Genomic DNA, 27,118 nt, shown 5'->3' with positions numbered 1-27,118 from the left:
TAGTAGTCAGTATTTGAAGGCCTTGATAATTTTTCTTTGCTCAAAGAGTGAGGCCTGGAGATTTTTCTCTACTTTTACACTCTTGAGTCACAATGTCATTTTACCAGATAAAATTCATTCTTTGAAGTGTTTGGCTTAGTATCTACCTAGACTATTTTGCTGGATTAGAACTATCTCTGCAAATGTTCAGCAACTGTTGTCAAACTAATAAGATATTACCAAATTTTGGTTTTGCAATAAGTAGCATTTACACCCACAATTTTCTTTGTGAAAGGACATTTAGTATTAGATAATTATGACAATATTATCAGAACCAAGTTCACAGATGTGTCTTTTGTTTTTCTTACATGTTAATATTCAGATGGATACAATGATAGAAGAAATATGATTAGATCCTTTTGTTTCTTTGTTTGTTTTTCCAAACAGCGTTTCTCTATGTAGCCGTGGCTGTCCTTGAAGTAGCTCTGTAGACCAGAATGATCTCAAACTCATAGAGCCACCTATTGGTATTAAAGATAGCAACACCGTGCCTGGCTAGATTGTTTTTTAAAAATCATGTTTCTTTGTTTAAATTTAGAAATGTAACATGGATTTTTTTGTTACATGGATATTTTATCACCAAAATGAATTATGGATTATTTGTCAATATGTATTAAGGTTATGCATATTGAAATTGATAAGCATATACACTACCACAAAGGAATTTAGAATGTAATGAGGGATGTCCAAGGCATATGTGAAAATCTGGAGACAAATAAATGTACATAAAAGATCTTCATCAATTATGATCATCATCAGTTTTGAACATCACTGGTAAAAATAATGAATATTGTTTCTATTTGCAGGCTGAGGTACTGCAGACAGATGATCAGATAATTTGATAGTCACGTTTATTTTTGTGGCAATAGAAGAATGGCATGCTGTTTGAATGCTACCCATATAGATCCAGAAAAGTAGGTAGAGCTCACTGTAAGAAAAGTGTTCTATTCATAGGGAGGGAAGGCTATGTTCTGAGGCATGGATACTAAAGAGAGCAGAAAGTATTCAGGAACTGAAATTGCTTTAGTGTGGCAACTGCAAAATTCCAAGGAGGGCTATTGTGAAATATTAAGCTGGAAAGAGAAGCAGGAGACATATTGTAAAGGGCTTTTGAAACCCAAGTTAAAGACTTTAGAGGTCAGTGGGAGCCATTCAAGTGATTTTGGCGAGAGGATGACATAGTTGGATTTTCACGTAATAAAACAATTCTGGCTGTGAAACCCAGCATGATTTGAGGGGGTTAAACCACTGACAGGAAGCAGATCTCTCACAGAACTGAAACTGGCAATATGGTGGCCTGAATAAGAATCGAGGTTCATTTCAATATATAAGAATTAGACTTGTGATCTATCCTTAGTAATTCTTTGATATAGTGGGTGAAGGGAAATCAAGGAAGGAAAAACTCAAGGGTTCTTGGAATGGGCTTCCATGTGAATATAAAGTACAATACTGAGGAGAATTATAAAAGCAATATTAGCAATAACAAGCATGGAGCTGCTGACTGCTTAAATCAGATATGGAAAGGATAAGATAGTACAGCAACACAGAGAGAGAGAGAGAGACACAGACAGACAGACAGACATAGACAGAGAAGGGGCCAAGTCATTTAAAACAGAGATGAGCAACCAAGAAAAATTAGTATAAAGTCTGGCTAAAATTTCAATAGGAAAGTCCAAGAGGTTGTAGTGCTACTGCATGGGGAGAAAGAAGGGACCTGTTGTTATGGTCAGATGATGTTGGGTGAAAATGCCCATTTTATATAGTAACAGAGAGATCTTCAGTAACTGTGGTGAAGATAATGCACCGAGGAACTTAAAAGTAAACCAAAAGTATAAACGGCTGGCATCGGTCTATTCTTAGAGAACTTTAATTACAATGGAGAAAAAGAAAGGGTTTGTCACAACTTAGAGATGACTGAGGAATTAAAAATGACTGGCTTAAGAGGAGAGGACAAAAATGGGCAAGATATGGGCAGGTAGCCTAGAACCAGACAAAAAGAAAAGATTATTCCATGCTGCTACAGTGCCAGAGAGAAGGATACATGTGGGTTCTAGGTAACCAAGCAACTTGGCAGCAGGAAGGTGATGAAAACCCATCTGAAGCCAAATGTTTTCTGTGTGGAGTTCAAGAAACACTGTGATACAGATAACAGAGGAAGGTAATAATAAGGTAATAACACTGACCTTTGTCTTTGTAGAAAACAAGAGGGAGGCTAAAGTTAAAAAAGCATCATAAGGAAAATTCAAGCAGCTGAGTGATTCACAACAGCAACAGTCCCTAGTGGTGTGATTCTTCCCTAGCAGTACCCAGCAGTCAGAAGCTGCATACTTCTGTCCTAGAATAGGCATTTGACAGCTAGGTAAGGGGTCCTGAATGCTTCGGGAAAAGGGTGGTTAGAATATTGTATTTCTAACCATCAGGCGTGGTGGTACCTGTAATCCCTGCACTCTGGAAAGCAGAGGCAGGCGGATCTCTGTGGGTTCAAGGACAGCTTGGTCTGCAGAGTCAGTCAAGGACAACTAAGGCTACATAGAGAAACCCCGTCAAAATGATCCCTCAAAAAAAAAAATATTTTATTTCGGGGCTAGGTTGAGTGGAGGAACCAAATTTAGGTAGAATTTGGCAATTACGAGGTAAAGAGATCAAGAGGAAAAGTAAGATGGGAAGAGATAGTGAAGGAACTGAAAGCCTTGAAGTTGTGTTTAAGAAGGAGACATTGCTGAGCACTATTTCCAAACTGGAACCATTTTAAGTGATTAGGTCTAGGCTATGGCTGTTTAAACAAGTGACAAGGTGAATTAGGTGTGAATTTTCATGGAAGTATAATAAAAAGCTAAGATATTGAGAAGTTAGAGTTATGTATAAGTTGAGTAGAGTTATGTATGTATTTTAGTAATAATAAACTCACTCCAAATTGGGCACAGAACTGAATGTAAACCTTTGGCCACCAAGGTTCTCAGAGAACAAAGACATCCAACCCCAAAGTCTTCAAAAATGGATGATACTATAGTAAAGGAACTATTGCTGTCTGGTTGTCACATGTAAGTGCCCTAGAAGTGAAATTACTGAAAAGGATCAGGTAGGCTCTTTTTCTTTACACACTGGCATTCCCATTGCTTAACACAGGACTAGGCAGAGAGTACGATTTTCTGTTTTCATAGAATGAATACATGGATGAATGCCAGTGGAAGATTCCATTGCCTTATACAAGCTTATAGCCTGAAGTTATCATTTTCAGGTGTATAGCTGCCAAGTTTAAGTAGTTAATAAAAGGTTCCTCATGCCTAGGATTTCCTTGGGGACCTGGTTAATGAATCATAGCAGGCACAAAGGAGTTTGGGGTGGGGTTGAGTCAAGGGGATGAATAGAAAAAGTCTTCTGTCTTTTTGTCTTTTCTTGACCCTGCCCCATCCCAGAGATACTGCTTTCCTTTGATAAAAAGGAGAATTATGAACTGGTTATCATAAAGTGCTATAGAATATTCCTGTGAGATCCCAAAATTTCAAAAGAAGTAACCAGCTGTTCCGGGTTATACTGTGACAGAAACTCAGAAATAGACTAGGTAGAAATTTGTCTTACGTCTTATGACTATAATCCCTTTCCATAACTGCCTGGAAATCATTTGAACATTATTCAGTTTTTATGGTAAAAGAGTCCTATTCATTGTCTTTTTTTATTTCTGTGTATGTCAAAAATTTTGGTAAACATTGGTGAAGTGGAGTTAGATATTGTAGAAAAACATGCTAACCATTTGAGGTGATAACCTTGTAATACACTTAGGTTCTGAATGGTAAGATGATTTCGTTGAATTTTTACTTTTAAGAAGATCTGAAATTCTCAGCATTTCTTTTCAGAACTTCACTCTTACTTGAAAATAATCAAGGATAGCAAAATTAGAGTGTATTTATCTAAATTAGGTACTGAATTCTTATGAATGCTTGGATAATACCATGCAGACTCTGGACCCATGTTCAGTGAGAACAGAGTAAAAAGTTTTGACAATCCATTTACTTTTGAAAAACATGTGTGGTCCAATTCCTTAGTGAATTTTCAATAGGTGATTTAAGAACTTCCTTTAAATTTGTATTTGCTTAGGTTTATCTTCTAGTTCTTTTTTTTTTTTTTTTTCCTCTGCCTGTAAAAGGCTGATAAAGAGCTATTGTCCTTGGTCTAAGCAAGTGAAACTTGCCCTGGCTAGTTTTTCGTACCAATGTCTGCTTCTACTATGTCTTACATTAATGGAAATTAATGATTTTATCTCAGTAATTTCTTGATGTCAGTGGAGAGATTGAATTACAGATGCCTTGGAAAACATACATAGCCACCTCTATGAAGCAACTGATCTTTATTTTTAAAGTTTCCTATCAAAGTTCAATATCACAGAAAACCAAACCACATTTTATCTACTGTAGAGAATATGCTACTTATGTATTGTGCTTCTTTTTAAACTATTTTATTTGGGATTCCTTAAATCCTCTCCCTTCCAACTTCCCAACCCTAGGTAAGAGACAGACAGTTAAAAGGTTAGTGGTGATAGAGGACACAGACCTCTTTACTTCTCCTGGCTGCTTAGAACCAGTGGGTTCTTTTAAGAGGGCTATACCAATATCTGTCAACAACAAACACAGACAGCAGTCTCCTCCAAGCTACTGTGCCAACAAGCAGCGTCTCTTTTCCTCTGTCTGCTCCAAACCACTACCCATCTGTTTCCAGTCTCTCCAAACTGCCACATGCTGCCACCACCACCACCACCACCGCAGGGGCCACACTTTCTTCTTCTGGGCTCTCATATTTGTATCTCAGAGCTCTAGACCAAGTCGCTGTTTGTGCAGCATGAAGCAGGTCATTACCAGATGTCAGAGGCCATGCGCCATACAAATACCATGCATGGGATTAAAGCAAAAACATTTACATAACATAATGGGCTTTATAAAGAAACCAATACTTTTCCGTTGCAGTTATGGCCATCACCATTGGCTTACAATGCCTCTTGGTTTATAATAACTTTTATGTTGCATGAGTTTATGGTGCTTGTTTGTGCATTACGAATAAAAGTTAAAGTTGATAGAACAGCGGAGATAAGTTGAAAATCTTGGTAAGAATGATTTTAAGTTGGTTTTTATGGTTAATAGCATGGAGAAAGTATGAAGGTGACAATATAAGTTCTGATGAGACTCCATAAATGTATATCTTCTATAAAAGGATATTCAACTCTCAAGAGCAGAAAAATATGCATTTAACAAAGCAAGTATATTTAGTTTATTAGTATGTAGGTGATTGGAGAAAGCCCAAACTACAGGGCTAAATATATGACAGTTGATAAATGTGAAAAATATTTCTATACAACTAGAAATTTGAGATTAATTTGCCTATGTTTAGCAACTAAAATTTAAATTATAATTATGTGGTACAGTATGAGTTGTCAGAATAAAGCTGAAACTTCTTGATTTGTTTTACCTATACTAACAAAATGAAAAAAAATGTGGAAAGGACCTTACCTTCTAAGAGTGCACTAAAGGTGACTGAATAAGGCATTAGCCAGGGTTAGGTTGGTAAAGAAGACTCACAGGACCCACAATAATATGGCTTATACATCTGCAGCTAATTGGCAAAAAAAGCTACAACACAATAGCATTAAAAGCACGATATGGATCCTCAGCCATGTACTGCCTCATAACAAGGGCTCCCAAGAAACAGGAGAATTATTTTGTCCTCCATCCTTTTTCTATATACGTGCATCATGTAAGTTAGAGGGCATATCTCTGTTATATGAGAATTTAAAGTATCTTGAAGACATGGCAAGCAATGCTTTTAAAAGTATGTTCCTTTACAGATATTAGTACCTCAAAAAGAAATAGATACACACCCATGTATCTTCCAGGGGAAGTACTAAGGTCTTCCTGTGAGTTTTCCTGATGTCCATGAGTTGCAGAAGAGGGAAAATGCTGGTTGATCCTCAGTCCTAAAGTTGTGATATCAAAGAGTGCACTTTGTAGGCTACGTTATTTAGTAATCACTGGTTTTATTTGCCCATAATTCTAGACATCTGTCCATATTTGTACTTCCTTCAGGAACTGGATACCCTCAAAGTATTGTTCTTATACTAGGACGAGAACACCTTTTTTTTTTTTAATTAGTTAACCTTATTATTTAAAAGTAAATTTTAGCTGGCCGCATATTTCTAGTCCAGTTCCAAATTTTTATGTTTCTATAAAAAAAAATAGTTCTTTCAGAGTTTCAGGTTTTCTACTTATTTTGAGCATATTTACTATCTTCTCACACATCTTTCCAGGTCTACCCGTTCTTTTTCTATCCATGCAACATTTTGTGTTTTGTACTTATTTGTGTCTTCCTTCCTTCCTTCCTTCCTTCCTTCCTTCCTTCCTTCCTTCCTTCCTTCCTTCCTTCCTTCCTTCCTTCCTTTGCCTCCTCCCTCCTCCCTTCCTCCCTCCCTCCTTCCCTCCCTTCTTCTTTCCTTCCTTCCTTGTCAACTTATAAAGGATATACCCAGAGAAAACTGTCTCTCCTTTTTCCAGCAGCCAACAATTTCCATTCATTAATAGGCTTGAGCTAAACATTGAGTGTGTGTATGTGTTTGTGACATTTCAATTGCCCACAAATCTTTCCTCAGCTCTTTGCTGATTAGTTGCATAGTCTCTGCTTAAATAGAAGTTGTGTTTTTCTGTTTGCTATGTTTGCTTTGGGGAAATGTGTTATTCCGTCTTTTGTGGTGGATTGGTCTTGTATTTAACCACATACAGTTTTAGTAGAAAACACTGCATAGTATTTCTGTCCTTTGCCCCCTTCTGCTCCTGTTATTTCAGAGAAAATTTTCTCACTCCTCTCTGGAGCTATTTATACTGTATTTTTTTTTCTTGTATATGCTACCAACCTATTCACCTGTGTCAACATTAGGTCCAATAAAATTAAATTCATGCAATTTGACTGTTTGTTACCATCACATGGGATCATTAGACACTTAATAATATGTGACTTTAAAAACTCTCACTGTTCTTATATCCTTGGATCAAAAGGAAAATATTTATAACAAAGCATATAGTAACGAAAAAGAAAATAACAGAAAAGCTAAATAGCTCCCTTCAATATATAAAGAAATGTGTTAGGAATATTGACGTATCCAAGAAATTTACTCCATAATTTCAATAACAAAGTGGGGCATGCTACATTTCTGAAGTTTTCCATGACCTGCACTTGAGCAGTTGTGATCTCAGGAAGTGAGGCAGAAAAAAGAGATGATAAAAATCTTGGACTATGTCCCTGTGCCTCCTTACTGCCTTCCATGTAGTCCCAATTTAGCCTCCCTTTCCGTATAGCTTCCTGCCAGCTTGCATTATTATTTTTATTTTTTATTTTTCATTATCTTGCCCACTTGACTTTCAGATGTGTCTTGTAGTCTGACAGTTTCCTACTTCCAAGTTTACACAGTCTCAAATTTCATAAAAAGACCTTTTTTTTTTTTTCTTTTTAGAGTACAATGGACCATTGTATAAAGATGTTTGGGACAGACACTAACAGTGATCCCATAATATGCAGTATTGTCTTATACTTCCTAATTTGCGTACTTGTATTCTGTGATACTCAATATTTAAACTGCCCAATGAAGTTTTTCTCAAAAATTATCTCTGACATTAAGAAGCACCTGATTGTATCTTATAGTAAAAGAGGCTGCAGTAGAGATAAGTGCTATCATGAGGTCTATCCGTAGAAAAGTAAAATATGTAAACAAGTAGGAGGGATATTAGTCTAGGATATTTTAGTGAAACTGGTCCATGGGAAAGGAACACAGAGTTTTGCTCATGGAAATGAAAAATAATGAAAATGATCTCTACCCTTGCTATCAGATCTTCTTGTTTCTAGGGGAACTCCATAGAGTATCCCGGTTTTGTTTTTCAAGACAGACAATATGTCATGCATAAGTATTAACCTATATAGGTATTAGCCGGTACTTTTTCTTAATATTTAATTAAAGCTCACTACCAGTAACTAATAAAATAACATTGTAGTCTCAAATGTACATTTTTCTATTATTGGGGAAAACTGTTTACAGAGTGAAATGGCTTATGTGCATTTCATTTGAAGCTATATTTATAATTGCAATGCATCTTCCCCTTAGGTGTGCAAAGGAGGCACTTAATTATCATTGATTCTTTGTCTCAAAGTACTGACAGTTCTGAACAGAGCTTAGGTGTATCATGTGGTTAAAAAGTACCAGTGTTGCATTTTCAATTTCGCTAATAAATTGCTTTAGATAAAAGCATCTTTTCAAAACATTTGGGAGCAAAGCTAGTAATTTGCTGATAAAAGTTCGTCTTTGTTAATTTTATTCTTTGGCATATGACTAAATACTACCTCAGATGGAGGGAATATCCCCTAGCCTTAAAGGGTCTTATTAGTGTCAAAATATTCGATTGTAAAATGCAATTTGAAGGTAAAAAGAGAAATAAACCAACCTTCAGCTTGAAGTCTAGCTAGATTATGCAGTTTGCCTATAGAAAATTGTAGTGAATTTGCTTATTTTTTCACCTGGTGTTAAGGCAACAAAGAGATGTTGAAACGTTTATTTCAAGGAGAAAAATGCTGACTGATTATAAATGCATAGTCAGAAACTGAGTTTATACAATCCTAACTATACAGATTGATCTCACTGATCTCTAATACTAATATGAGAAAGGGGTGTCAGTGTCTCCTTCAAAATCTCTACTGCAACACCTTTTTTTTTCTTTTTCTTTTCACTCAACTAAAAATGACAACTGACTTAGAAGACAGGTCCTTTTAACTCTCAAATATTCTCTGATATTCCAGGGAAGGGATTGTTGTATTTTTGCTTGTATTTTCACTGACTGCCACTGAGATCTGAAAGCAACTTTAGATTGTGAATATTGGTAAAACTGGATCAACTTAAAAAGTTGAGTGATGAAAACAGAACACTTTTAAAAGAAGGTGGAATTTGAGTTTGTTCATAACTAAAGGATAGGAAACAACTCAATTGGCATTCTCAAAGGAAAAAGAATGAAAGAAGTTTTCTGTTTTGAGTCATTTCTGCTTTTGTGTGTTTTTTGCAGTGGATCTTTTGAGCCTGTCAGCTGCATGTGATGCCTTGGACCAGCACAACCTCAAGCAAAATGACCAACCCATGGATATCCTGCAGATCATTAACTGTTTGACTACTGTTTATGATCGTCTGGAGCAAGAGCACAACAATTTGGTCAACATCCCTCTGTGTGTGGATATGTGTCTCAACTGGCTTCTTAATGTTTATGATACGTACGTATGGCAAGAGGGGTCATAGGTTACATTGTAATGACAGTATTGACATTAGAGTAGTGTCCTAGAAGCTATGCAGGTCTTCTCCGTGGGATAAATCATTTCTGCATATGACTTGACACATTTGATAAGCCAGCAGTAAGAGTTGGAATGCAGCCTTTAATCCCAGATTCAGAGAATCTTTGGGAGTTTGAGGCCAGCCTTGTCTACACAGTGAGTTTCAGGATAGCCAGATCTATGTAGAGAGACGGCCTCAATGAGAAAAAAAGAGCTGGAATGACGACTGTTCTCAGGCCAGAATCCAACCATAACCTGAGATAAGACATTTTTTTGTTTTCAAATAGAATGAGTTGTCATGTAGCTGTGGTTCTTTTCTCACCTGTGTTTTGGAGTTCCTACATCCGTTTTGGAGTGATTCCTCTCATTGGCAAGAATGATAGTGCTCCTGGAAATTTTGGTACACCTATTATCTATGAGAATTGTCTTAGAAGATATATAGTTATGTAGAAAACTGTGAGTAGATGAGTCACACAAAATGAAAATAAGCTTACACACAGCAAATTCAGCTCCTGAAACCAAGCTAGACTGTTGTTCTGTGTTTTAATAAGGTTTTACAGAGCTGCTCTTTGGCACCTTCATTCATCACTCTCTGTTGGTTAGAGAACAGTTATAGCATTGTAGGTCATGGAGACAGAAAATGAGCTGAGAAAAATTCTTAACAACCTTAATCAAACAAGGTTCTATAGAGTTCCTGGATACAGGAACTTTGCCCCTTAACTAGGAGTTATCTACACTCTATTGGTGTGACAGTAATTGTTTTCTGGTTTGATTCATTGTAATAGGGGACGAACAGGGAGGATCCGTGTCCTGTCTTTTAAAACTGGCATCATTTCACTGTGTAAAGCACACTTGGAAGACAAGTACAGATGTAAGTCATGTGTATTAACTCTATTCTTTTATTGATGTTGCCTAATTACCTTCGTTCTAGATGGGAAATTGTATTCCATTATTTGACAGCAGGTTTCTTGCATAAGATATAACTGCTTTTAAAGTGTCATAAAATTTGGGTTGTGCTGTTTCCTGTCAGATATTAAATTGAAGGTATTTAAATAGAGAATGAGGATTAGCTTCTCCAATCCCAGTATTATTTTTTGTTACATTGACTGTGTCTGAATAAAACATGTTCCAAGGGGATAAAGTCTGATTTCCTAACCCCTTTGTGAAGTCAAGAAAATAAATGTGAAGGTTTAATCCCTGCATTTCCTATGCTTTTGGATTCCCACTTAAAGAATACTATCAGGCATTTATGTTCAAAACACATGGTTTATTTTATAATCATCTTATTGCAAGATTTACTGAGAGATCCAGTTCTGTGATATGATTTCCAACATTTACTGTTGGAGAGATGGTTAGCCTGCTATTTTTTTTCTCGTTTTTGTGTTTTTCAAGTTTATTGAATCCTTATATAGATTTTCACAAGGAAGAATATTAACTGAGCCAAGGAAAGCTCTATTTTATTCATTTTAATTAATTAACTAATTAAGTAATTATTACAATTTTTTTCATTTTGTATCCTGGCTGTAGCCCTCCATCTTCTTCTCCTCCCAGTTCCACCCACCCTCCCTCTTCTTCCCCTATACCCCTCTCCTAGCCCACTGATAGGGGAGGACCTCCTCCCTTCTATTTGACCTTAGCCTATCAGGTCTCGTTAGGGCTGGCTACATCATATTCCTTTGTGGCCTGGCAAGGCTGCTCCCCCAAGAGAGGGTTGATCAAAGAGCTGGCCACTGAGTTCATGTCAGAGATAGCCCTTGATCCCCTTACTAGGGAACCAACCCTCTTGGAAACTGAGCTGCCATGGGCTTCATCTGAGCAAGAGGCACTATGTCCTCTCCGTGCATGGCCCTTGATTGGAGTATAGGTCTCTGCAGTCCCCTCCTCTGGCCCAGGTTTTTTGACTGTTGGTATCTTTGTAGAGCTACTGTCCCCTCCAGGTCTTTCTATCTCCCACTTCTTCCATAAGGTTTCCTGCACTCTGCCCAAAGTTTAGCTATGAGTTTCAGCCTCTGCTTCGATACCTCGATCAGTAGAGTCTTTCAGAGGTCGTCTATGGTAGGCTCCTGTCTTCTTCCCTGTTTTCTTCTGCTTCCAGTGTCTATCGCATTTGTCTGAGCACCCTCTAGAATTTTTTTTTGATTCGCTACTGTTATCTACTTAAAAAAGTATAAATCTAAAACATAAATCAAATGTTAAAGGACTGATAGCTTGAATGACCAAGTCACCATTTATTTTTACTGTAAAGGACTGTGTATGGTATCTTTGAAATTCTTGTAAGAAATCGTTTCAGGAGGAATTAAACAAATCTAGCCTGTTCTGATCTCCTCTTAAGAACTAGCCATATATAGAGAAAAAGGTATGCTGGGTGTAAAGATAGGCAGGACAAAAGAAATGCTTTTCTTTAAAGCTATACTGTTCTAGTGCTCCTTTTTGTAGAGTAAACCATAATACACACAAAACATGGTAGTGCTCAGTTTTATATAGTTCCCACACGAATTTTCCTTTTCTAAGAACTAAATAAAACAAAATAAAACCCCCACCCAACGTGAAACAATGCTTTTTAACCCTTTAAAATTATTTTGGATAAAACTATTTCTGAGCACTTTTCCTTTTTGAATATTATAATTATTTCAAGTTAGGCTTATTTTTTTTTATAAAAAGACATGGGTTTCTGCCTGTTTTCCTGTCTTCACTGGATGTTTACACGTTCAAGGCCGTCTTTGACTACCTAGTAAAATCTTTTCTTCCAAAAACAAAGAGTAAAAAACAGTAAGGCAGACATAGAAAATCAATGATAGTATAACACAGTATGAACTAATTACACATAGGCACAGCATCCTTTGTGAGCATACATGCTAATCTTAATGAAGTTTAATGGTCTTATGACTCTGTAAGGAAGTCCTAATTTTGCTACATCTTTTAATATCTGATGCTCACATGCTTTTTGTTAATTATATGGCTCTTGATTATAAAATTTCTCTGATAGTATTCACATCTTATATACATAGTAACTACTAAATTGATTGTGTTTTGCTTTGACCAATTCAGGTGTTAGGAATATATTTAGGGGCAGGTGAGATGGCTTAGTGGGTAAAAGATACTTGCTGCCAAGCCTGATAATGTAAATTCCATCCTAGGATCCCTGTGGTAGAGGGAGAAAAACAATTGCTGTAAGTTGTTCCCTGACCTCCACATGCTCTAAATACGCCCATACATAAAAAAAATCAATAAAACACAACTTTTAAAAGTACATGTAGAACCAGCAAGATAGCCAGTAGATAAAGGCACTTACCCCTATGCCAGGTGATCTGAGTTTGATCTCCAGGATCCTTAATGTACAAGGAGAGAATTGACCCCTGCAAGTTTTCCTTTCACTTCCATACATGTGCCATGATATATGTGTCCCCCACTCTACGTATAAAGAAATGAATTTTTAAAAATACATGTAAACTCACCTTCTTTTCAGGGCTATAGTATGTTTAAATTTTTATGTTTCATATATAGGTAATGATAATTAGCTAAATTTATACAAGTAGATATTATTTGCTTGTATGAGCTTTAATTCCTCTAGCATAACATCGAGAAAACCATGGGTTCAGTTCCTAGAATTGTAAAAAGCCACATGTTTATAACTTTAGAACACAGGAGGTGGTGCCAGGAGAATAAGAAGTTCAAGGCTATCTTCAACTATATAGCAAGTCTAAGGGTAGCCTGCGTTACATTAGACCATCACCAGCCCCTCCCCCCCAAAAAAAAAAGAAAAAGAAAGATAAAAAGCAGGCTGTGGTGGTGCACACCTTTAATTCCAGCACTCAGTAGACAAGAGCAGGAGACTCTCATTGCATTTGTGGCTAGCCTGGTCTACAGCATGTTCCAAGACAGCCAGAGCCACACAAAGAAGAAACTGTCTCAAAAAAAAAAAGATAAAAAAGTAAAAAAGTAAGATAATAAGATGGGGATCTCTGAGAATATTAGCTATTACTGAGAAACAGAACTCGCATTGAACTGTACATTAGGTTCCGCTTATGTCCATTTGTTCCAGTGTTTTGATTTTCATAATTCTCTTCTTTCTTTTATAGACCTTTTCAAGCAAGTGGCAAGTTCAACTGGTTTTTGTGACCAGCGTAGGCTGGGTCTTCTTCTACATGATTCTATTCAAATCCCAAGACAGTTGGGTGAAGTTGCCTCCTTTGGGGGCAGTAACATTGAGCCAAGCGTCAGGAGCTGCTTCCAATTTGTAAGTTATTCATGCTTTTTTTTTCCCTTTGAATGTGACTTAACAAGTGTTTTACCCCTTACACATAGGCATTCCCAGAAGCATACCCATACCCATACAAATACACACACAAAGCAAACTCTCCGTCTTATAGTAAGTTTAAGACTTGCACTATATTTCTACTGTCTATTGTTTGCTTAGCACACTACCACGATTGTTCATTCTGCCTTTTTGCCTCACTGATTCTCTCTCTCCATTCTTTGCTGCTGCTTCTCAATACCTGAGCACTGTGCTGTGACAGACATGTTGGCTGTTTCTATTTTTGATAAAGTAGGTAGTACTGCTAGGTAGTGCTGTATTGAACATCTTATTATATTTAGTACTTTTCTTAACACTGCTCCCGTGTGTGTGTGTGTGTGTGTGTGTGTGTGTGTGTGTGTGTATTCAAGGTATAAATGTGGCCATGTGTATACCAGAGAGGATACCATTGAGCATCAGTCCTAACCTTTCTTCTTGCTTCAGGAAGGGTCTCTTGCTCTTTGCTACTCTATGTGCCTGACTATCTGACCCACAACTTTCAGGGATTCTCCTATCTCTGCCTTTTCTTTTATTGCAAAAACAGTGAGATTACACTGTGATGGCTGCTTTTCTGTAGGTTCTAGAGTTCTGAGCTCAATCAAGTCTTCATGTTTCCATAGCAAGCACTTAACCAACAAATACTCCCTAGTCCATTTGCTTTTCTTTGAAGTTGATCCCTAAGATAAATTTTCCAGGAGTATAATGATCAGATTCAAGGATATAAATATTTTTGTGGCTTTGATTCATATTAACAGATGGCTTTTCTTCAAAAATTCTTTCTAGTTGTAATGCTGCCAGAATTAATGGAATAATATTTTTTAAGGACCACATTATTCACTGTATTCTTATGTATTCTTTAAATGCTACAAGCTGTTTTTCTTAGGGGATGTTTCTCAATCCCTCCAATCCCATTCACAATGGCTATGGTTTACAAAATTGATTTTTTTAACCACAAAGTAGGAGAAAATTCTATGCATCTTTCTAGGCAGAAACCTGGGTCTATTTGGATGATAAATCAGTTTGACTATTTAATTGGCAATATGACTGACTATGCATAAAATCAGCCCTCTTAATATTGAGAGTGGTATATTTTTTGAATTACTTTGCTAAAATGGTGGCAGACTACTTAAAAATATAGTAAAGAAATACATTTTTTCACTATTCCAAGGCATGAATAAACTATCATTATGAACTTTTTTTTTACATGTTGCTGTAGTAAAATCTATTCTAGAATATTAATACTACTAATTTTCATATAAGGAACTCTAACAACCAGATATTTTTTCTCTTAGTAACTTTTTAATATAAATTTTTATTTATTACAATTTATTCGCTTTGTATCCTAGCTATTGCCCCACCCTTGTCCCCTCTCAATCCTGCCCTCCCACCTTCCCTCATCTCCTCCTATGCCCCTTCTCCAGTACACTGATAGGGGAGGTACTCCTCCCCTTCCATCTGACCCAAACCTATGAGGTCTCATAAGGACTGTCTTTCAGAGTCTTCCTCTGTGGCCTGGTAGGGCTGCTCCGCCCTCAGGAGGAGGTGATCAAAGAGCAAGCAACTGAGTTCATGTCAGAGACAGTCCCTGTTCCCATTACTAGGGAACCTTCTTGGAGACTGAACTTCCATGGGCTCCATCTGTGCAGGGGTTCTAGGTTATCTTCATGAAGATAACTTGGTTGGAAAATCAGTCTCAGAAAAGACAAATAGGCCCAGATATTTTTGGTTCTGTTGTTCTTGTGGAGCTCCAGAACCTTCCAGGTCTTTCTATCTCTCCCTTCTTTCATAAGATTCCTTGCCCTCTGCCTGAAGTTTGGCTATGAGTCTCAGCATCTGCTTTAATAGCCTGTTTGGTAGAGTCTTTCAGAGGCCCTCTGTGGTAGGCTTCTGTCTTGTTCCTTGTTTTCACCTTCTTCCAGTGTCTATCACATTTGCCTTTCTGAATGAAGATTGAGCATCTTTCCCAGGGTACTCCATGTTTAGGTTCTTCAGGGGTACTAACTTTAGTATGACCATCCTATATTACATGTCTAATGTCCATGGTATAAATGAGTATATACCATGTGTGCATTTCTGCTTCTAGGATACCTCACTCAGGATTCTTTTTCCTAGTTCTCCCCATTTGCCTGCAAATTTCATGATTTCCTTGTTTTTAATTGCCGAGTAGTCTTCCATTGTGTAAATGTACCACAATTTCTGTATCCATTCCTCAACTGAGGGACATTTGGGTTGTTTCCAAGTTCTGGTTATTATGAATAAAGCTGATATGAACATAGTTGAACAAATGTCCTTGTTGTGTACTTAAGCATATTTTGGATATATGCCTAGGAGTGGTATAATTGGATTTTCAGTTAGCACTATACCTAATTGTCTGAGAAAGTGCCAGATTGATTTCAAAAGTATTTGTACAAGGTTACATTCTCACCGGCAATGGTGGAGGGTTCCCCTTTCTTTACATCCTCTCCAGCATGTGTTGTCACTTGTGTTTTTGATCTTAGGCATTCTAATGGTGTAAGATGAAATCTCGGGGTCGTTTTGATTTGCATTTGCCTGATGACTAAGGACATTGAGCATTTCTTTACTTGTTTCTCTGCCATTCAGTATTTCTCTATTGAAAATTCTCTACTTAGCTATGTCCCCCCCCCCTTTTAAATTGGGTTACTTGTTTGTTGCTGTTTAACTTCTTGAGTTCTTTATATTTTCTGGGTCTTAGCCCTCTCTGAAATATAGGGTGGGTGGAGATCTCCTTTCCCAATCTCTAGGCTTTTGTTTTGTGCTGATGACAGTGTCCTTTGCTTTATAGAAGCTTTTCAGTTGCATGAGGTCCCATTTATTAATTGTTGATTTTAGAGACTGTGCTTTTGGTGTTCTGCTCACAAAGTTGTCTCCTGTGCCAATGAGTTCAAGGCACTTCCCCACGTTTTTTTCTAACAAGTTTAGTGTGTTAGGTTTTATGTTGAGGTCTTTGATCCACTTGGACTTTAGTTTTTTGCAGGGTGATAAGTATGGATCTATTTGCATTTTTCTGCATGTGGACATCCAGTTAGACCAGTACCATTTGTTGAAGATGCTGTCTTTTTTCCATTGTATGGTTTTGATATCTTTGTCAAAAATCAGGTGTCCATAAGTGTGTGGTTTTATTTCTCAGTCTTCTATTCGATTTCATTGATCCACCATTCTGTTTCTATGCTAATACCATGTAGTTTTTATTACTGTTCCTGTATAGTACAGCTTGAGATCAGGGATAGAGATACCTCCAGAAGATATTTTTTGTAGAGGATTGTTTTATACATTCTGAGTTTCTTTTTTTTTTACTTCTTTTCTTTTTTTATTATTATTAATATTATTATTAGTTACAATTTATTAATTCTGTATCCCAGCTGTATCCCACACCCTTATTTCCTCCCAACCTCACCCTCCCTCCCTCATCTCCTCCTTGCCCCTTTCGAAGTCCATGGATTGGGGAGGACCTCCTTTACATTCATCTGACCCTGTTTCATCAGGGATCTTCAGGACTGGCTGTAAAGACCTCCTCTGTGGCCTAGCAGGACTGCTCCTCCCTTGGCGGGTGGGGAGGTCAAAGAGGCTGCCATTGAGTTTCTGTCAGAAATAGTCCCTGTTCCCCTTACTATGGGAAACCTATTGGTTACTGAGCTACCACAAGCTTTGTCTGAGCAAAGGTTCTAGGTTATATCCATACATGGTCCTTGGTTGGAGAAACAGTTTCAGAAAAAACCTCTGTGCCCAGATGTATTTGGTTCTTGTGGAGCTCTTATCCTTTCCACGTCATACTACCTCCCCTTCTGCCAAAGGTTTGGTTATGGGTCTTAGTATCCATTTTGAAATGTTGCTAAGTAACCTAGAGTCTTTCAGATGCCTTCTGCGGAAGACTCCTGTCATAAGTCCAATGAACATCCCATTTGTCTTTCTAAGTGAGGATTGATCATCTTACCTTGTGTCTGCTTTCTTGTTTATCGTTTTTAGGTGTATAGACTTCCTTATGTTTATCATATTTTGTAGGTCTATATAAGCGAGTATATACCACGTTTGTCTTTCTCCTTCTGGGATACTTCACTCAGAATGATCTTTTCTAGATCCCACCATTTGCCTGCAAATTTCATGATTTCCTCATTTTTGATTGCTTAGTAGTATTCCATTGTGTAAAAATACCACAATTTCTGTATCCATTCCTCCGTTAATGGACATCTGGGTTGTTTCCAGGATCTAGCTATTACAAATAAAGCTACTACAAACATGGTTGAGTAAATGTCCTTGTTGTATAATTGAGCAAATTTTGGGTATATACCTAGCAGTGGTATAGCGGGGTCTTGAGGAAGCATTATTCCTAATTGTCTGAGTAAGCACCAGATTGACTTCCAAAGTAGTTGTACCAGTTTACATTCCCACCAGCAATGGAGGAGGGTTTCCCTTTCTCCACAACCTCTCCAGCATGTGTTGTTACTTGAGTTTTTCATCTTGGACATTCTGATGGGTGTAAGGTGAAATCTCAGGGTCGTTTTGGTTTGCATTTCCCTAATGGCTAACGAGGTTGAGCATTTACGTGTAGAAACACTTAAAGAAAACTGTCATTCAATATTTGTCTATGGAGAATTCTCTGTTTAGCTCTGTTCCCCATGTTTTAATTGCATTGCTTGGTTTGTTGCTCTTCAGCTTCTTTAGCTCTTTATATGTTAGCCCTGGATATTAGCCCTCTGTCAGATAAAGGTTTGGTGAATTTTCTTTCCCAATCTGTAGGCAGTCATTTTGTTTTGATGATGGTTTCCTTTGCTTTACAGAAGCTTTTCAGCTTCATGAGGTCCCATTTATTGATTGTTGCTCTTAGAGCCTGTGCTGTTGGTGTTCTGTTCAGGAAGTTGTCTCCTGTGCTAATGAGTTCTAGGCTGTTCCCCACTTTTTCTTCTAACCGATTTAGAGTATCTGGTTTTATGTTGAGGCCTTTGATCCACTTGGACTTTAGTTTTGTGTAGGATGATAAATATGATATATTTTCATTTTTCTGCATGTAAACATCCAGTCGGACCAGCGCCATTTTTTAAAAATGCTCTTTTTTCATTGAATGGTTTTGGCTGTTGTCAAAAGTCAAGTATTCATAGGTGTGTGGGTTTATTTCTGGGACGTCTATTAGGTTCCATTGATTCTCCTTTCTGTTTCTATGCCAATACCATGCAGTTTTTATTACTATTGCTCTGTAGTACAGCTTGAGATTGGGGATGGAGATACCTCCAGATGATCTGTTGTTGTACAGGATGGTTTTGGAGATTCTGCTTTTTTTGTTTCTCCATATGAAGCTGAGAATCATTTTTTCAAGGTCTGTAAAGAATTGAGTTGGTATTTTGATGGGAATTGGGTTAAATCTGTAGACTGGGTTTCTTGTTATTCTGTATGAATTTGAGAATTTTTTTCCAGGTCTGTAAAGAATTGTGTTGGTTATTTGATGGGAATTGCATTGAATGTGTAGATTGCTTTTGGCAAGATGGCCATTTTCACTATGTTAACCCTGCCAAGCCATGAGCATGGGAGATCTTTCGATCTTCTGATATCTTCATCTAAAATTCACTTATACAATAACATTCAGTGCTATACATTTTACTCTTATACCTGTTTTCTTTTAGTAAAATTCTACTTTTTGATTTCAAGCTTTGAAGTGCATGCATACATGTTCATATATGTGTACCTATGTGTTGTATCTGAAGTTAAGAGTTAAGATTGTATTATAAAGCTGTTGACAGATGTCTCAGTTGTATGGTACTCCTTGTTGCAGCACTCCCTTCACCTCTGTGTAGTGACTTTGGACCGATATTACCGTTCTTACTGTAGCTTCTCTACTTGGATTTGGTTGTCAAGATAGGGGTCTGTTGAGCTAAAGTTCTGCTGTTCCTGATAAGGGGGCCAGTCTCTTCCTCCTCTTCCTTTTCTGCCTGTTCTTCAGTACTCTACCTCTTGCTTATTTGCCATCTTTGTACTAGCAGCACTCCTTTCAGCATCAGCATTTGAAATCAGTCCATCTTGCATATTGATTAAATGTTTCTGTGCTGGCTGGCGAGCTCCTGGAAACCTCTTTTGTTAGATTGAGAAGAAATAGACCAATAGATACCCAGTGTTAACAAATGACTTTTTATTTGATCCATGCTTTTTTTTTCTTTTCTTTTAATTTCGTTCTTTGTGGATTTATAATTTGAAAAAAAAATGAGAAAGAAATGAATGAATAAAGTACTTTTTTTCATCGCCATCATTATCTTGTTTCTTAACCTGCTCATTGCATGTGTACACCATTGCATTGTTACATTAGGACTCCTAAGTGCATAATATAATGGCTTTCTTTGATCTGAATGTCTTTTTATTTATTTCAGAGAAAAGTATTGCCACATGACAACTACTCTTAAAAGTCTCCGATTTCTTTCCATTTTCTGCTGGATAAATCTTAGCTTCTTTATTTTAGTCCTCAGGTCTTTCTTAACGTAATCCCAAAGCCATTGTTTTGAAACATTGCTTTTGCTTCCTTAGAACAGTCACACCTCACTATATTTAGCATGATTATAAGCAATGTTATTACTATTGTTACTTAGAAATTTTTGCCTTCATTCAAATGAATTTACTTTCCTTTGAGGAAAGTACAATGGGCAGAATTTGGAGGTTTTTCGTTTTATGTTTGAACAACCAATGTGTACCTTTAGCCTCCCTCAACTGGTCGAATAGTTAATTCTCATCTTTATCTTCCACCTCTTCCTAAAATATGTTCTTCCTGACAACTTTTTCTAGCCTGCTCTCAAGGACACAAACAACAAACATTTCATTACATTTGTTTTGGGTTCTGGGTAGAAAAATAGGTGATGTATAGTTAAACAAGACAGACAAGAAGACTTGGGATGGGGGTAAGGTCAAGTATTGATGGATGTTTAGAATAAAATGGTCTCAGATAAGGCTAATCTTACTGGGAAATTCTTAACTTGTAATCATTTTCCATCTGTCCTGGCTCTGTCATGCTTTTCCTCCATCAGGTGCTCTGGTGGTCACCTTGCCTTTCACTGTGCCAATGGCATGAAAATACAATGTTTGCCACAGAGAAAGATAGCAGCAGTGAAAACACCCTCTGCCCTCTGTTTGAAGTGTAAGACCTTGGTAACTGGCTAGGCTTGCTCCTTCAGCAAGCTGTGCTCAGAGTTTGCTATTTCTTCTAGCATAAGGAAGCAGTGAAGTGCTTGTTTGTTTTATCGATTCAGTTGCACTTCAGGTATTGACTTTAAACAGTAATTCTTCTGCTTTCTTTGTTTCTTGTCACTACATAGAAAACTTACTTTTTCCTGTGATAATACAGTTAAAAAGTTACGGAAACTTCTCCTTCATGGTCCACTTTTGGTAGGGATAGAAGTAAATTTTTGTGCGCCAAGCTCTACGGGTAATCTTCAAAAAGTTTCCTCAGTTCTATATATCCCCACCATCTGCTTAAAAAGATGAAAAGGAAGTTACCCATCAGATCTTTTAAAAACCTGACAATTTAAAGATAAGTTTAAGGCCTGTATGACAGCACACAAATATAATCCCTTTATGTAGGAGGCTAAAGAATAAGAATCTATCCAATTTTGAAGCTACCCTGGGCGACACAGTGAGTTAAAGGCCATCCTGGGGTACATACCTTCTAAAAAACAACAAATAGGAGTCTGGGGAGATAGCTTAGTTGATAAAGTACGTGCTCTGCAAGCATAGAGATCTTGAGTTTGGAATCCTTACACACATGTAAGAGTCCAGGTGTGGCAGCATGTGCCTGTAACCCCAATGTCAGAGAGGTAGAGAAAGGTAAATGCCTTGAGCTTGCTTGCAAGACAGCATTGCTGAACTGGTGAGCTCCAGGTTCAGTGAGAGGCAAATCTCAAAACACAACGTCGAGGGCCAGTGAGCAAATGCATTTATCACAAAAGCCTAGCAGTCAAAAGCCTGAGTTGAAGCCTAGGAACCCACATAAAGGTGAAAGGAGGGAACTGATTCCACAAAATTGTTACCTAATTCCACATTGCACGTCTTGTTGTTTACTAACCCCCCAACACACAAATTAGTAAAAAAGAAATCATGTTTGTAGGTATTGAAACAGTTGATTCAAGATAAGTTTGTAGTCCACAACTGCCTGTACCAGGGGATCTGACATTCTCTTCTGGATTACGCTGGCATCTGCACTCACATACACATATCCATAGGCAGTCATCTATATATAACTAATTTTAAAATATGTTCTTATCCATTGCTTTGTGCCTTGTCTGTTTTTAAGTAAAACCAAATGTTGCTTTTTGTTACAGAACTCTTCAATGACTTCAGAAAAGAGTCATATACTAGCAATTAGCATTTAGCACTACTCTGAGAGGTGCTTCCCTCCTCCACTATGATGGCCTTTGTAGTATTCTCTTTTGCAAACATTTTAATGAGTTTATTATTTAAATAGACTTTAGTACACCAACTTTATATTTAGTATGCTTCAACTACAAATGCTAGAGTGTCAAAATCTGTTCATTCTACATCTGTTTTCTGCCTCCTGCTGCCTTTATACATTGAAAATGAATGCATTACTGTTTCATCTATCTTCTGAATTTTATATTCATATCACAGTATGAATATCATGTATAGTTTCTATAATGTAGAAAAATATAGAAATGAGAATAAATTACAGCCTCAATTGTTGAAAACAAGTATGTCTACGTATCTCACATGTTAAAAAAACATGTAAGGTATGTAACGGGGCAGCAGGTCACCACGGTGTGCCTGTGCCAAGGTGTACAACCTAAGGGATTACATGCCACACAAGAGATCTGGTATAAAGGCGGTTAATTGTGGGAAATAGGGAGAGGGGGTGCCCATGACAGAGAGAGAGAAAAAGAGGAAGAGAGAGAGATAGAGAGAGAGAATACATGGGGACAAAGGGAGAACGGAGAAATGAGCGCACTGGGGTGAAGTAAGCTGAAGTGGCAGATCCTTTTATCTGGCACACACCTGGTGGTGGCAGGTGATGACATAAAGTGTTGCTTGAACTCTGAAGGCAGGCTAGTTGGATCACCTGAGAACTAACATTCCTCCCTTTTTGTTTAATTAAAAACTGAGGAACTAGGGAGGGGCCGTAGGGAGGAATGAGGATGTTGTGTTATTTGTACTGCTTCTCATGCATGATTGTGTAGTGAAGGAGGAGGGGAGTGGAAGCCCCTGACCCTGGACTGAAAAGTTCATGGTAGAGGGCAGGATAAACCAGCCATACTCTGCAGCAATGAACCAAGCAATGCTGAGAGAACCTGGAGCTACTTGTCCCATGTCTGAAGAGCAACATACCAGCATTTTGTTGATAATAAATGAATAAGTGATGGCTTATTTGTCTATTATTGCTTCCTGCTCACATTGGGGCATCAATATTAGGAGAGGGGCAGGGAAAAATGCTGGAATGTTGGCCATGTCCAGGAAGAGCAGGCTGTCCTACTTGCTGTCCATGATCTGTGAGACCATCTGTTGCTAAGGAAGTACAGATCCTGCTGAAGCAGTCTATGAGATTAGGACAGAGCAACTGAGTTCTGGATGCAGCTCTTGAAGAAACATCTGAACCTGTCAGGACACTGGACCATTTATACATACTATGGGCAGAATATACATTTGAGAATTTTAGGACTATGGTCTTGGTAGTTTGAAGGAGTGGAGCCCCGAAACCCCTAGGGAAAGGAGGAAGACTCCTATCCTCTGAAATAAGAAATAGGTGGGAAACTTAGGCTGTTGTTTGACAGTAATTATCTGGAGTCCATTTGACCAGTGAAAGAGAATCTCAGTTTCCTGGAGCTTACAAGAATCTTTTTTAAGTTTACAAAAGAGATAAGTTAGCATTACCATTGTTTGTGATCGGTACTGAAATCTGCACTATTGAAGAGGACAGTAGACATACATCTAGAAGGGAGCAAGGCGTTAGGGCAGTCGGCCCAATAGTTAGTGTACCATAGTCCAAGTACAGTCCTAGTTGTTGCACCCATATTTTTTGGAGATCTTGGGGAGTTATTGTTAGGATTTTGGAGTCTCTGTCTGTCATAATAAGTTTAAGCATATTAAGTGCCATATTCAGTAGGTCTCTGATAGGCTTGAGGGTTACCGTATCTAAGTTAAACAATCTTTGTCTTTATCCACTCTAAACATAAAATGCAGTGTTATGACCTATTATGTCATATTCTGCAGAGAGGTGTTTGAGGACTATGACTATCTCAAGTAGATCTTTATGTACAAACTTTATGGGGGCCCGGGGGCACCATGGAGGCCCCGTGCCAAGCTATATCCCCTGAGGGATTACATGCCATGCAACAGATCTGGTATAAAAGCTATTTGTTATGGGAAAGCGGGGGCAAGAAAGGTGGCACCGATGACAGAGAGGGGGAAAGACAGAGAGCATGGGGACAATGGGAGAACAGAGAGATCGAGTGAGCTGGGCTGAAGCGAGCTGGGGTGGCAGAAGGATCCTTTTATCTGGCACACAGTGTGGCAGTTAATGACATGATGTTGCTAGGATCCTGAAGGCAAGCTAGTGGCATCTCCTATGAATTAACACAAGGATCTTTGGGGTTGTGATTGTCAGAGTAATTATGTATTTAAACAATAAAGTTTGTCTATTGAAATGTGAAATTTCAGCTCTGCTGTGGGTGAAGTTTGTACAGGGATATTTCTTACCTTCCCTGACTCCTGACACTTTGGTGTTATTTTGAGGATTAAATGGGCCATCAGGAGTAAATTACTTAGTTGTTGTAGACACATGCTATGCTAATCAATACCTATGATTACCTTACATGTCTCATGACATGGGAATATCGTTTCAAGATGAACAGTTCACTATAGATGTAATAAAGTATCTGTGGATTCAGTTTGAAACTCTTAAGATTGTTTGTATGCAGATGTAAAAAAAATTCCCAGTTTTCAGAAGCTTTTTTTGGGTACTATACAGATTGTTCTTTAACCCCCTTTGGACAGAGGGATGCATACTCATATGTGGAGGGTAGGTTTTATCATGAGTTAGCATCTCCAACTCAGTTTTTCTATGAATGAGAGTGGGAAAAAGAAAGACATAAACAAGTTTATTAATCATTTATTTACTTCTTTTGCTGTGGTACTAGGGATGAACTCAAAGCCACATGCTTGAAAATCAGTGCCCCCCTTTTTGCTTTAAATACTTTTATTGGATGACTATTTTGGATTGCTGTTCTTATCAGTTCATCATTTGTGCTAATTTGTGATAAACACCCTCTACAACCAAGGAAACAAAAAAATTAATAAGTTCAACATTTATCACCCTCTTTTCCCCCAGTATTAACTACTAAGTTTTATTTAATTGAAAGTTCTTTTCCTATAGAGTATTTAAGATGAAAAAAAGTATAAAACTCCAATGTCTTCTGTATATCTTGGCTTATTCATCTGATAGCTACATGTTTTTATTTCATTTACATTTGGATTGTTTTTACACAAGATTTCACTAGATAGCTCTTAATGTACTGGAAATACAGTTGAAAAAATTAAACATATACTTACTTGTGGTGTGTGTGATACAGACATATACACACTTGTTCATGCAAGCACACACTAGCTGATACATACGCTGGTTCTCTTTGTTCATCATGTAAGTTTTAAGGATAAAACTCAGTTCCTTAGGATGCTGGGCAAGCAAGTTCCTTTAACTGCTGAGCCGTTGAGGCAGCCCCTTGATAATATTTTATAATATTTTAAAATCTGACAGAGAACTCATATCCAGTATATAAAAAGAACTAATGAAGCTGAAAAGCAGCAAACCAAGTAATCCACTTAAAAAATGGGGAACAGAGCTAAACAGATAACTCTCCATAGAGGAATATCAAATGGCAGAGAAGCATTTAAAGAAATGCTCAACTTCCTTAGCCATTAGGGAAATGCAAATCAAAACAACCCTGAGATTTCACCTTACACCCATCAGAATGGCCAAGATGAAAAACTCAAGTGACAATACATGTTGGAGAGGTTGTGGAGAAGGGGAACCCTCCTCCACTGCTGGTGGGAATGTAAACTTGTACAACCATTCTGGAAATCAATCTGGTGCTTTCTCAGACAACTAGGAATAGCTCTTCCTCAAGATCCAGTCATACCACTCCTAGGCATATATCCAAAAGAGGCTCAATTACACAAAAAGGACATTTGCTCAATCATGTTTGTAGCAGCTTTAATTGTAATATCCAGAAGCTGGAAACAGCCCAGATGCCCCTCAACTGAAGAATGGATGCAGAAACTGTGGTACATCTATACAATGGAGTATTACTCAGCAATGAAAAATAAGGAAATCATGAAATTTGCAGGTAAATGGTGGGACCTGGAAAGGATCATCCTGAGTGAGTTGTCTCAGAAGCAAAAAGACACACATGGTATATACTCACTCATATAAACATACAACAGAGGATAAACCCGCTAAAATCTGTACATCTAAAGAAACTAAGCAAAAGAGAGGACCCTAACTAAGATGCTCAATACCCATCCTGAAAGGCAAAGAGGATGGACATCAGAAGAAGAAGAAAACAGGAAACAACCTAGGAACCTAGGAAACAACCTGCTACAGAGGGCCTCTGAAAGCCAGAAGAAGAAAACAGGAAACAACCTAGGAACCTGCCACAGAGGGCCTCTGAAAGCCTCTGCCCTACAGACTATCAAAGCAGATGCTGAGCTTGATGGCCAACTGTCGGGCAGAATGAATGGAATTTTATGTAAGAAGTGGGAAATACCAAGAGCTGGAGAGGACAGGAACTCCACAAGGAGAGCAACAGAACAAGAAAATTTGAACACAGGGAACTTCCCAGAGACTCATACTCCAACCAAGGACTATTCATGGAGATAACCTAGAACCCCTGCATAGATGTAGCCCATGGCAGTTCAGTATCCAAGTGGGTTACATAGTAATGGGAAGAGGGACTGCCTCTGACATAATCTGATTGGCCTGCTCTTTGATCACCTCCCCCTGAGGGGGGAGCAGCCTTACCAGGCCACAGAAGATGACAATGCAGCCACTTCTGTTGAGAACTGATAGACTAAGATCAGAAAGAAGGAGAAGAGGACCTCCCCTATCAGTGGACTTGGGAAGGGGTATGCATGCAGAAAGGGGAGGGAGGGTAGAATCGGGAGGGGAGGAGGGAGGGGCTTATGGGGGGGATACAAAATGAATAAAGTGTAATTAATAAAAGTTAAATAAAAAATTAAAAACAAAAGATTTCTGGGCTGGGGAAATGGTTCAGTGACTATGAATTCTTGTGAAAACATTAGGGCCTGAGTTTGTTTCCCAAGCAGCCATGTAAAAGGTGGCCATAGCTACATGTGTCTGTAAACTCAGCTGAGGGTTTATGGCAATAGGAATATTTCCAGGATTTTCTACCCAACTGCCAGTCAAGCATTAGATTCATTTAGCCAACG

At 38.0% G+C, this 27,118-nt stretch overlaps 1 protein-coding gene across 10 annotated transcripts in view; it reads left to right on the top strand.

Moving 5' to 3' along the window:
* Dmd (dystrophin) overlaps positions 1-27,118 on the top strand; it is a 2,365,055-nt gene that overhangs the window by 2,229,086 nt on the left and 108,851 nt on the right. For all 10 annotated transcript variants that reach the window (XM_060376797.1, XM_060376795.1, XM_060376794.1 and 7 more), the window contains 3 exons: positions 9,123-9,324; positions 10,167-10,252; positions 13,461-13,618. In XM_060376797.1, the coding sequence (XP_060232780.1) occupies positions 9,123-9,324; positions 10,167-10,252; positions 13,461-13,618 (446 nt within the window). The remainder of the gene's footprint in view (positions 1-9,122; positions 9,325-10,166; positions 10,253-13,460; positions 13,619-27,118) is intronic.

Source organism: Meriones unguiculatus (assembly GCF_030254825.1).
Source record: "Meriones unguiculatus strain TT.TT164.6M chromosome X unlocalized genomic scaffold, Bangor_MerUng_6.1 ChrX_unordered_Scaffold_31, whole genome shotgun sequence".
NCBI classification, from domain to species: Eukaryota; Metazoa; Chordata; class Mammalia; order Rodentia; family Muridae; genus Meriones; species Meriones unguiculatus.
This window is presented reverse-complemented; position numbering and strand designations above follow the sequence as displayed.